The sequence below is a fragment of the Durio zibethinus genome, unplaced genomic scaffold (genome assembly GCF_047325235.1).
Source record: "Durio zibethinus cultivar Kanyao isolate XHJ-2024 unplaced genomic scaffold, ASM4732523v1 HiC_scaffold_2, whole genome shotgun sequence".
In the NCBI taxonomy this organism is placed as follows: Eukaryota; Viridiplantae; Streptophyta; class Magnoliopsida; order Malvales; family Malvaceae; genus Durio; species Durio zibethinus.
In genome coordinates this window covers 123,928-137,436 of record NW_028323043.1, presented here as the reverse complement: position 1 = coordinate 137,436, position 13,509 = coordinate 123,928, and the positions used below count along the sequence as shown (strand labels likewise).

Below are 13,509 nucleotides of genomic sequence, written 5' to 3'. Positions count from 1 at the left end.
AATCATTATCAACAGAAAAAGAACTTTCTTTATTGACAGAAACAGAAGATGAACAGACAATAGATACACTCAAATCATTATCAACAGAAAAAGAACTTTCTTTATTGACAGAAACAGAAGATGAACAGACAATAGATACACTCAAATCATTATCAACAGAAAAAGAACTTTCTTTATTGACAGAAACAGAAGATGAACAGGGAAATATCGATTCCGAGGATCGAGTCAAAATTTTGAAATTTTTATGCAATATAGTTATAACTAATCCCGACAATCAAACAATTATAAAAAAATCTAATGGAATAAAAGAAATAAGTAATGGAATAAAAGAAATAAGTAAAGAAGTTCCTCGATGGTCATACAAACTACTCGACATTTTCGAACAACACCATAGAGGAGGCGAGGAACACATGATAACAGATTATGCAATTCGTTCAAGAATCTTCCGGTACGCAATAGTTTTTTCTAAGGAGGAGTTAAAGGATGATTTTTTTCTACCAAACGATATAGAAAACGACCTATCTTTGATGGAATATTCGCCAGAACCGAATTTTCGTCGAGACATAATAAAAGGTGCCGTGCGTGCCCAAAGACGTAAAATAATTAATGGGGAACTGTTTCAATCAAATGTGCATTCCCCACTTTTTTTTGACAGAGTAGACAGCCTCTTCTTCAGAGTGTTCAGATCTTTGTATTCTGATATTTCTTGGCTGATAAAACTAATATCTCGAAATTGGATATGGAAAAACAAAGAATCACAAATTTCTGATTATACAGAAAATGAGGAGGACATAAGAGAAGAAGACGAAGAGATAAGAGAAAGCATAGAAAAGATACAAGAAAGAGACAAAGAGGAAGAAAAAAGAAGAGAAAGCATAGAAGAGATACAAAAAGGAGACAAAAAAGAGAAAGAAAAAAGAAGACAAGAGTCAGAGGCAGATGACTTCCTGCTGGACGCAGCAGAATTTTGGGATATCGTCTTTTTTGGTCAAGGACCAAGGGGCATCATGTTAATAGCCCAATCGATTTTTAGAAAATATATTCTATTACCTTCATTGATAATAGCTAAAAACATTGTCCGTATATTATTATTTCAAATTCCTGAGTGGTCCACGGATTTCAAGGGTTGGAAGCGAGAAATACATGTTAAATGCACTTATAATGGTCTTCAATTCTCCACAAAAGACTTTCCAAAAAATTGGTTATCAGAAGGTATCCAGATCAAGATCCTATATCCTTTTCGCCTGAAACCTTGGCGCGGATCTAAACTGAAACCCTCTCATAAAGATCCAATGAAAAAAAAGCATAAAGATCCAATGAAAAAAAAGCATAAAGATCCAATGAAAAAAAAGAAAGTTAAAAAGAATGATTTTTGCTTTTTAACAGCTTGTGGACTGGAAAGTGACTTACCTTGCGGTCCTCCTCGAAGACGGCCTTCGTTTTTTCAGCCTATTTTTAACGAACTAGAAAAAAAAAGTGAAAAATGGAAAATTTTTAAAAAAGGAAAAAAATTGTTTCGAAAAGTCTCAGGAGAAACAAAAATTCCATTTGTAAAGGGAATAATAAAAAAACTTTCAAAAAGAAATCCAGTTTTGGAGTTGAGAGAAGAATTGGGCGAAACTAAAAAAGATTTGGGCGAAACTAAAAAAGATTCGATAATCAGTAATAAGATGATTGACGAATCATCCCTTCAAATTCAATCTATGGAGCGGACAAATTATTCATTAACAGAAAAAAAGATAAAAGATCTGACTGAGAGAACAAACACAATCAAAAATCAAATAGAAAAAATTATAAAAGACAAGAAATTAGAATCATCAAAAAAATTTTGGAAAATATTAAAAAGAAGAAATATTCGATTAATCCGTAAATTCTATTTATTTATAAAACTTTTTATTCAAAAGATATACATAGATATTTTTCTATATATCATTAAATATATCATTAATATTCCAAGACCCAATCCACAACTTTTTCTTGAATCAACAAAAAAAATGATTGATAAATTCATTTACAATAATGAAGCAAATCAAGAAAGAATTAATAAACCAAATAAAAATACAATTCATTTTATTTCAACTATAAAAAATATAAAAAACTCACTTTCGAATATTAGAAATCAAAATGCAAAAGCTTTTTGTGACTTATCCTCCCTCTCACAAGCATATGTATTTTACAAATTATCACAAACCCAAGTTATTAAATTCAAACCTATCCTTCAATATCACGGAACATCTCTTTTTCTTAAAAATGAAATAAAAGATTATTTTGAAGAACAAGGAATATCTCATTCCCAATTAAAACATCATTATGGGTTAAGACAAAAAATCTCTGGAATAAAGGAATGGAAAAACTGGTTAAGGAGTCATTATCAATACGATTATCAATACGATTTAGTTCAGAGTATATGGCTTAGATTAGTACCAGAACAATGGCGAAATAGAGTCAATCAACACTATATGGCTCAAAATAAAGATTTAACAAAATGGGATTCAGATGAAAAAGAAAGATTAATACATTACGAAAAAAAAAATGATTTTCAAGCGAATTCATTACTGAATCAAGAATATAAACTGAATCAAGAACAAAAACGGAATCAAGAACAAAAATATAAAAAAGATAATTTTAAAAAACACTATAGATATAATTTATTATCATATATATTTATTATATATCAAGATATGAGGGACTCATATACTTATGGATCACCATTACAAGTAAATAAGAGGGAAGAGATTCCTTATAATTACAACATGGATAAACGAAAATTTTTTGATATATTGGGGGATATTCCTATCCATAATTATCTAACGGGGAAAACGGGGAAAACGGGGAAATTTTCGCATAGAAAATTTTTTAATTGGAGAATTCTTAATTTTTGTCTTAGAAATAAGACCGATATTGAGTCCTGGGTCGATACCATTACCAAGAGTAAGAAGACCAGTACCAAGAGTAAGAAAACCAGTACCAAGAGTAAGAAAAATATTAAGACTGTGATTAATAATTTTAATAATTATCAAATATCGAATCTGGAACTTTGGTTCTTCCCAGAATTTGTGCTACTATATAATGCATATAAGGTTGAACCATGGATCATACCAATAAAACTACTTCTTTTCAATTTTAATTTTAATGGAAAAAAAGAGGATCTTGTATCAGATGCAAAAAAAAAAAGAAAATTTAGATCCGTTCTCTCAAATCAAGAAAAAGATGTTGAAGAAGATTATGGTAAATCATCCAATCAAGAAAAAGGTAAATCATCCAATCAAGAAAAAGGTAAATCATACAATCAAGAAAAAGATGTTGAAGAAGATTATGGTAAATCATCCAATCAAGAAAAAGGTAAATCATCCAATCAAGAAAAAGGTAAATCATACAATCAAGAAAAAGATGTTGAAGAAGATTATGGTAAATCATACAATGAAGAAAAAGGTAAATCATACAATCAAGAAAAAGATGTTGAAGAAGATTATGGTAAATCATACAATGAAGAAAAAGGTAAATCATACAATCAAGAAAAAGATGTTGAAGAAGATTATGGTAAATCATCCAATCAAGAAAAAGGTAAATCATACAATCAAGAAAAAGATGTTGAAGAAGATTATGGTAAATCATCCAATCAAGAAAAAGGTAAATCATACAATCAAGAAAAAGGTAAATCATCCAATCAAGAAAAAGGTAAATCATCCAATCAAGAAAAAGGTAAATCAGATCAAGAAAAAGGTAAATCAGACAATCAAGAAAAAGATGTTGAAGAAGATTCTGGTAAATCAAAAAAACATAGAAAGGAAGACGAGAGCAAGAGAGAAGCTCGTTTATTCCTACAAAAGTATTTGTATTTTCAATTCGGATGGGATGCTGATTCTTTCGATGAAAAAATAATCAAAAATATCAAAGCATATTCTTTCATTCTTGGCCTGATAAATATGAATGAAACTTTTCTATACTCTGTTAGAAGAGGAGGAACGAATCTGGATATTTTGATGGATTCGGCGGATAAGTTACTTTTAACTTATCAATACCTACTCAAAAAAGGAGTATTGATTATCGAACCAATTCGCCGGTATGTAGAAATTGATGGACAATTTATTCTATATCAAACTATAAGTATTTCATTGGTTCATAAAAATAAACATGAAATTAATCAAAGACGCAAAAAAAAAAAAAGACGCAAAAAAAAAAACTATATTGAAAAAAATAATTTTGATGAATCCATTGCAAGACATCAAAAAATGACTGAAAATAAAGACAAAAATCATTATGATTTGTTTATTCCTGAAAATATTTTATCCCCTAACCACCGGAGAGAATTGCGAATTCGAATTTCTTTCAATTCAAGGGATAAAAATGGTATGCATAGAAATCCAGTATTTTTAAATAATGTAAAAAACTGTGGTCAAGTTTTGAATAAAAACAAACATCTTGATAGTGATAAAAAGAAACTAATTAAATTAAAGTTCTTTCTTTGGCCCAATTATCGATTAGAAGATTTAGCTTGTATGAATCGCTATTGGTTTAATAGTAATAATGGCAGTCGTTTCAGTATGGTAAGGATACATATGTATCCGCGTTTGAAAATTCGTCAATGGTACATTTTTCCATATATTATGATTGAAAACCGGATTGATTAATTTTATTTGAAAAAATTATAAAGTTCATAACGAACTTAAAATCATTGTGCATATTAAAATGAATGGTATTATTATTATTACTGATCAGTAAAATTCACATTCAAAAAAAGGGGGAGAGAAATTTTTGTTTTATGGTAAAAAATTCATTCATCTCAGTTATTTTTCAAGAAAAAAAAGAAGAAAACAAGGGGTCCGTTGAATTTCAAATAGTCAGTTTCACCAATAAGATACGAAGACTTACTTCACATTTGGAATTGCACAAAAAAGACTATTTATCTCAGAGAGGTCTACGTAAAATTCTAGGAAAACGTCAACGGCTTCTGTCTTATTTATCAAAGAAAAATAACATACGTTATAAAGAATTAATTAGTGAGTTGGATATTCGGGAATCAAAAAATCGTTAATTTGATTGAATTAGTCGATTTATTATATTTTTCATTTTGATGTACTTCTTTTCGTTTTCAACAATTCATGTAAGAATGAATCGAGGAAAAACTTATGAATCTATCAGCTACAGAAAAAGACCTTATGATAGTCAATATGGGACCTCACCACCCATCAATGCACGGTGTTCTTCGTCTCATCGTTACTCTAGATGGTGAAGATGTTGTTGACTGTGAACCAATATTAGGTTATTTACACAGAGGAATGGAAAAAATTGCGGAAAACCGAACAATTATACAATATTTGCCTTATGTAACACGTTGGGATTATTTAGCCACTATGTTCACGGAAGCAATAACCGTAAATGGACCAGAACAATTGGGCAATATTCAAGTCCCTAAAAGAGCCAGCTATATCAGAGTAATTATGTTGGAGTTGAGTCGTATAGCTTCTCATCTATTATGGCTTGGACCTTTTATGGCCGATATTGGTGCACAGACCCCCTTTTTCTATATTTTCAGAGAAAGAGAATTAGTATATGATCTATTCGAAGCTGCCACCGGTATGAGAATGATGCATAATTATTTTCGTATCGGAGGAGTAGCGGCCGATCTACCCTATGGCTGGATAGATAAATGTTTGGATTTCTGTGATTATTTTTTAACAGGAATTGTTGAATATCAAAAACTTATTACGCGAAATCCTATTTTTTTAGAACGAGTTGAAGGGGTAGGGGTTATTGGTGGAGAAGAAGCAATAAATTGGGGTCTATCCGGCCCAATGCTACGAGCCTCTGGAATCAAATGGGATCTTCGTAAAGTTGATCATTATGAGTGTTACGACGAATTTGATTGGGAAATCCAGTGGCAAAAAGAAGGAGATTCATTAGCTCGTTATTTAGTCCGAATCAGTGAAATGACGGAATCCATAAAAATAATTCAACAGGCCCTGGAAGGAATTCCGGGGGGTCCCTATGAGAATTTAGAAATCCGATGTTTTGATCGAGAAAGGGATCCAGAATGGAATGATTTTGAATATCGATTCATTAGTAAAAAACCTTCTCCTACATTTGAATTACCGAGACAAGAACTTTATGCGAGAATGGAAGCCCCAAAGGGAGAATTAGGAATTTTTCTGATAGGAGATCAAAGTGGTTTTCCTTGGAGATGGAAAATTCGCCCGCCGGGTTTTATCAATTTGCAAATTCTTCCTCAGTTAGTTAAAAGAATGAAATTGGCTGATATTATGACGATACTAGGTAGCATAGATATCATTATGGGAGAAGTTGATCGTTGAAATGATAATTTATACAACAGAAGTAGAAGATATCAATTCCTTTTACAGATTGGAATCCTTAAAAGAGGTCTATGGGATCATATGGATGTTTGTCCCTATTTTGACTCTTGTATTGGGAATCACAATAGGTGTACTAGTAATTGTATGGTTAGAAAGAGAAATATCTGCAGGAATACAACAACGTATTGGGCCTGAATACGCCGGCCCTTTGGGAATTCTTCAAGCTCTAGCAGATGGAACAAAACTGCTTTTCAAAGAGAATATTCTTCCATCTAGAGGAAATACTCGTTTATTCCGTATTGGACCGTCTATAGCAGTCATATCCATTTTACTAAGTTTTTCAGTAATTCCTTTTAGCTCTCGCCTTATTTTAGCCGATCTCAATATCGGTATTTTTTTATGGATTGCCATTTCAAGTATTGCTCCTGTTGGACTTCTTATGTCAGGATACGGATCAAATAATAAATATTCCTTTTTAGGTGGTCTGCGAGCTGCTGCTCAATCGATTAGTTATGAAATACCATTAACTCTATGTGTTTTATCAATATCTCTACGTGCGATTCGTTGAAATATAAACTTTTCTTTTCCCTATTCCTTTCGTTCTATAAAATAAGCTGAATGGATTGAATAGATATCTTCGTTATTTTATTATCCTTCAGGTTGATAAACTAAATTAGATAGTTATATATGAGTGAAAGAAAGCAGCTTATAAATTCGCAGTAAATTAAACAAAAAAAAATTTAATCTCATTTCCTATGTACAAGAGTTAAGTGGAAGAAAACATAAGTGGAAGAAGTCTTTACCCCAAGACGGGTTGATTAGTCAATCTAGCTTGAAGCGGGCTCAAAAGATCAACCGTATAGAGTTTTGGCTATCCTTTGTATAGATTCCCATACATGTATTGCCAAACCAAACGGGGGATTGAACAAAAAAATGAGTGGATGGTTAGGAACACCAAAATACACAAAGGATTAGTAATGGAGATTATGTAAATTATATAAAAAGGATATTTCTGGATAACATAAAAAGAATACTAATTGGGGCTTTAAATTAGTAGAAATGAGTAGGCAGTACTACCCACGATTCCGGTCCAGAGTATGCTCCTATCCACCGATTAAAGTAATGACTATCAGGAACGAAATAATCCTTTACTATTTTTTAGTTTAAGCCCCCATTCGTAATTTTCTCAGATCAGAAAGAAGAATAGGAACGAAAAAGAAAGAATAAAAAATAAATATTTTTTTTTTTTTTATTCTTTCTTTCATATATATAGAGAGATATAATCTGTGTCATGATTTATGAGCTAATGTAATATTTAATTTTTTTCGTAATCGAAAACAATGGGTTGAAATATCTATTGATATTTCTACAAGAAGTATTTTATTGAAGGCTTAAGTTATTACTCAACAAATAAAAATTGAAATTAGTAACGGGCGAGATCAATTCAGAAGCACTTTTTTTATTCTTCATAATATAGCAGACAGAATTCCATTGGTATAATTTTGGACCTTCCAATCCATTTTTTCTCTATCTATTCTACAACCATACGAAGAGAAATAATACTGATTCGGTCCTTAAATTTATTTGTGACCCACGAGGAGCCGTATGAGTTGAAAACCTCATGTACGGTTTTGGACTAGCGATGGGAACAGTGATGTTATCATCGACTATAATTATCTAACAGCTCAAGTACAGTTGATATAGTTGAGGCGCAATCAAAATATGGGGTTTGGGGATGGAATTTGTGGCGTCAGCCAATAGGGTTTATCGTTTTTCTAATTTCTTCTCTAGCAGAATGTGAGAGATTACCTTTTGATTTACCAGAAGCCGAGGAAGAATTAGTAGCAGGGTATCAAACCGAATATTCGGGTATCAAATTTGGTTTATTTTATGTTGCTTCCTATCTAAATCTATTACTTTCTTCCTTATTTGTAACAGTTCTTTACTTGGGGGGTTGGAATATTTCCATTCCGTACGTATTCGTCCCTGAGCTATTTGAAATAAATAAAATGAATGGAATCTTTGGAACGACAATTGGTATCTTTATTACATTAGCTAAAACTTATTTGTTTTTGTTTATTTCTATCGCAACAAGATGGACTTTACCTAGGTTAAGAATGGACCAATTATTAAATCTTGGATGGAAATTTCTTTTACCCATTTCTCTCGGTAATCTATTATTAACAACTTCTTTCCAACTTCTTTCACTGTAAAGAAAAAAAGAATACGAGATTCATGACTTGGTTCAAACAAGAGAAAGAAACAAACATAAAATTATTCATAGATATTCACGATATGTTCCCTATGGTAACTGGGTTCATGAATTATGGCCACCAAACAGTCCGAGCAGCAAGGTACATTGGTCAAGGTTTCATGATTACCTTATCCCACGCAAATCGTTTACCTGTAACTATTCAATACCCTTATGAAAAATTAATCGCATCAGAGCGTTTCCGTGGGCGAATCCATTTTGAATTTGATAAATGCATTGCTTGTGAAGTATGTGTTCGTGTATGCCCTATAGATCTGCCTGTTGTTGATTGGAAATTTGAAACGGATATTAGAAAAAAACGATTGCTTAATTACAGTATTGATTTCGGAATTTGTATATTTTGTGGTAACTGCGTTGAGTATTGTCCAACAAATTGTTTATCAATGACTGAAGAATATGAACTTTCTACTTACGACCGTCACGAATTGAATTATAATCAAATTGCTTTGGGCCGTTTACCAATGTCAGTAATTGACGATTATACAATTCGAACAATTTTGAATTCGCCTCAAAGAAAAACTGAGTAAGTAAACCTCCTATTCTATTAAAGAGAAATTTCCAATTCTTTTAAGGTTCCGTTTTGGTTTAAGTTAAAAGAATATTTGGTTTGACTTAAAAGAATGAGGCCTTTACTCTTTGTTTGGTCAATAAATAAAAATTCAATTACAAATTAACTGGTTGATAAGAATTTCGAATTCATTTTTCTTGAAAATCTATTAATATATTCGTAATTATTTCGAAATATATAGTTTCAAAAAACAAAATACCCTTTCGAACCGAACAAAAAAAAAGAATTAAAAACGAAACAATAATTGTACTTAGATCAATTCACACCTAATAGATTAGGATTTTATTCAATTAGGAACGTATCATAAAAAAAAAATTCCTGGTCGGGTCAATAAGATCATGAAAAGCATTTCGATTTATTTATCTCTTATTTTACATATAATGGATTTGCCTGGACCAATACACGATTTTCTTTTAGTTTTTCTGGGATCGGGTCTTATATTAGGGGGCCTGGGAGTGGTATTACTTACCAATCCAATTTTTTCTGCCTTTTCATTGGGATTGGTTCTTGTTTGTATATCCTTATTCTATATTCTCTCAAATTCTCATTTTGTAGCTGCTGCCCAGCTTCTTATTTATGTGGGAGCCATAAATGTTTTAATCCTATTTGCTGTGATGTTCATGAATGGTTCAGAATATTATAAAAATTTTAATCTGTGGACCATTGGGAATGGCCTTACTTCGTTGATTTGTACAAGTATTCTTGTTTCGCTAATTACTACTATATTAGATACATCATGGTACGGGATTATTTGGACTACAAGATCAAACCAAATTATAGAACAAGATTTGATAAGTAATAGTCAACAAATTGGAATTCATTTAGCAACAGATTTTTTTCTTCCATTTGAATTCATTTCACTAATTCTTTTAGTTGCTTTGATAGGTGCAATTGCTGTGGCTCGTCAGTAATAAATCTTTCTAACTAGGAATAGCAAGCAATCCAAATTAAACTTTTTTCTGTCTTATCGCATCTATTTTCCTTGAATTCTTGTTCGTGTATAAAATATAAAATAGAAATTCGTTTATTCGAGATATTTCCAATATATTCTTTTTGTTATATTCTATTCTAGTCAATCAAATCCGTTGAATTATTGTTCATATTAAAATGAATCGAAATTGATAAGGAGTTGGTCAATGATGCTCGAACATATACTTGTTTTGAGTGCCTATTTATTTTCTATCGGTATTTATGGATTGATCACGAGTCGAAATATGGTTCGGGCCCTTATGTGTCTTGAACTTATACTGAATGCGGTTAATATAAATTTTGTAACATTTTCTGATTTTTTTGATAGTCGGCAATTAAAAGGAAATATTTTATCAATTTTTGTTATAGCTATTGCAGCCGCTGAAGCAGCTATTGGATCAGCTATTGTTTCCTCAATTTATCGTAACAGAAAATCAACGCGTATCAATCAATCAACTTTGTTGAATAAGTAATATTAATAATATTAAATTATAAGATTCACCAATTTGAATTAGCATGTCCAATATGTTGGAATCTACATCATGTTTTCGAAAACGTAAGAAATCAAAGTATCTTGGTCCTTTCTTATGAGTTGATCCCGAAGGAAATTGATTAGAAAATTTCTGGTAAATCGTTGATTCATCTGGTGTTTAACTATAATGATTCATTTACAAGTTTACTAGATTGAAATTTTATGATGTTCAAAAAATTATAGATCCCATGTCACATTCAGTAAAAATTTATGATACATGTATAGGGTGTACTCAATGTGTCCGAGCCTGCCCCACCGATGTGTTAGAAATGATACCTTGGGATGGATGTAAAGCTAAGCAAATTGCTTCCGCTCCAAGAACAGAAGACTGTGTTGGTTGTAAGAGATGTGAATCCGCTTGTCCAACAGATTTCTTGAGCGTTCGAGTTTATTTATGGCATGAAACAACTCGAAGTATGGGTCTAGCTTATTGATACGTTCCCGAAAACCCCACTTGAATACATTTTGAATCCATTTTATTTTTTTTTTACTGAAAAAACCCGTGCTCAAAAAAAATCTTTTTTGAGCACGGGTTTTTCTGGTCCAAGTGCATCTTGTCTTTACCACGAATTATTTTCCTTGGTTAACAATAATTGTAGTTTTACCAATATCTGCAGGTTCTTTAATTTTCTTTCTTCCTCATAGAGGAAATAAGCTAATTAAGTGGTATACTATGTGTATATGCATATTTGAACTCCTTCTAACAACCTATGCATTTTGTTATCATTTCCGATTGGACGATCCATTAATCCAGCTGGAGGAAGATTATAAATGGATAAATTTTTTTGATTTTTACTGGAGATTGGGAATAGATGGACTTTCTATAGGGCCCATTTTACTGACAGGATTTATCACTACTTTAGCTACTTTGGCGGCTTGGCCAGTTACTCGAGATTCGCGATTATTCCATTTCTTGATGCTAGCAATGTACAGTGGTCAAATAGGATCATTTTCTTCTCGAGACCTTTTACTTTTTTTCATCATGTGGGAGTTCGAATTAATTCCCGTTTATCTACTTCTATCCATGTGGGGGGGAAAGAAACGTCTGTACTCGGCTACAAAATTTATTTTGTACACTGCGGGGGGTTCCATTTTTTTATTAATAGGAGTTTTGGGTATCGGTTTATACGGTTCTAATGAACCAACATTAAATTTTGAAACATTAGCTAATCAATCGTATCCTGTCGCACTGGAAATCATATTCTATATTGGATTTCTTATTGCTTTTGCTGTCAAATCGCCGATTATACCCTTACATACGTGGTTACCAGACACCCATGGGGAGGCACATTACAGTACTTGTATGCTTCTAGCCGGAATTTTATTAAAAATGGGAGCGTATGGATTAGTTCGCATCAATATGGAATTATTACCCCACGCTCATTCCATATTTTCTCCCTGGTTGATAATAGTGGGTACAATGCAAATAATTTATGCAGCTTCAACATCTCTTGGTCAACGGAATTTAAAAAAAAGAATAGCCTATTCCTCCGTATCTCATATGGGTTTCATAATTATAGGAATTGGCTCTATAACTGATACGGGACTCAACGGAGCTATTTTACAAATAATATCTCATGGATTTATCGGTGCTGCACTTTTTTTCTTGGCAGGAACGAGTTATGATAGAATGCGTCTTTTTTATCTCGACGAAATGGGTGGAATGGCTATTCCGATTCCAAAAATATTTACGATGTTCAGTATCTTATCGATGGCTTCTCTTGCATTACCGGGCATGAGTGGTTTTGTTGCAGAGTTGATAGTCTTTTTTGGAATAATTACCAGCCAAAAATATTTTTTAATGCCAAAAATACTAATTACTTTCGTAATGTCAATTGGAATGATATTAACTCCTATTTATTCATTATCTATGTCACGTCAAATGTTCTATGGATACAAGCTATTTAATGCTCAAAGTTCTTATTTTTTTGATTCTGGACCACGAGAGTTATTTGTTTCGATCTCTATCTTTCTACCAGTAATAGGTATTGGTATTTATCCGGATTTTGTCCTCTCATTATCAGGTGAGAAGGTCGAAACTATTCTATATAATTATTTTTATAGATAGTTTTGATGAATAAAACAAAAAATCAAAAAGTAATCCTATGATTTTTAAAATTGTTCGTTGTACAGTGAAAAAAAAAAGAAAGAAGTCTTTTTTCTTCTCTTAAGTTTAAGTTAAGTAAAAAAAGGTAAAAGAATTAAATTGAATTTTAATCAGACATCTTTGGCTTTTGTTAGAACCTTTTGAATCAAGTAGTGGAGTGATTCAAAAGGTTCTTGACAGCTTACAATAAGTTTTCTTATATATACGCTGTCCTATCTTAGTATTTGTTAGGCTTAGCCTTTTTATTCAATTCAATTAGATGTTAATGTAAATGAACCATAACTATGTAAACCTATTCCTAATAGATTGACCCCAAAATAGCATATCCAAATTATAAGAAATCCCATAGAAGCCACAAGTGCGGAATTTACACCTTCCAAATTTTTATTTGTTCGGGTATGTAAATAAATCGCGAATACGGTCCAAGTAATAAATGCCCAAGTTTCCTTTGGGTCCCAATTCCAATATGATCCCCACGCCTCATTAGCCCATACGGCTCCCGAAAGAATTCCTATGGTTAAAAAGATAAACCCGAGACTAATAATACGATAACTCCAACGATCCAATTGTTGAGTCAATTGATACCTGTAAAAATTTTTAGAAGAAAGAAAATAAGTGTTTAATAAAACATTGCTTCTTTCATTCATGTATTGGATTTCGCCAAACGAAAATGACTGATTTAATAAATTATTGTTTTTACCAATAATTTTTATGGCTTTTCGAAATGTAATGACTAGAAGAGCTACTGAT

At 31.9% G+C, this 13,509-nt stretch overlaps 1 protein-coding gene across 1 annotated transcript; it reads left to right on the top strand.

Annotated features, from left to right (window-relative positions):
- The first annotated feature begins 4,913 nt into the window (after positions 1-4,913).
- Positions 4,914-9,362, top strand: LOC149505583 (NAD(P)H-quinone oxidoreductase subunit H, chloroplastic). The gene is made up of 2 exons (XM_089757918.1): positions 4,914-6,865; positions 7,986-9,362. The coding sequence occupies exon 1, from the start codon at positions 5,130-5,132 to the stop codon at positions 6,309-6,311; it is 1,182 nt and encodes a 393-aa protein (XP_089614044.1). The 5' UTR covers positions 4,914-5,129; the 3' UTR covers positions 6,312-6,865; positions 7,986-9,362.
- Positions 9,363-13,509: the final 4,147 nt, after the last annotated feature.

Coding starts and splice junctions, on each gene's coding strand:
- LOC149505583 (XM_089757918.1), top strand. CDS start 5,130: ATGAATCTATCAGCTACAGAAAAAGACCTTATGATAGTCAATATGGGA.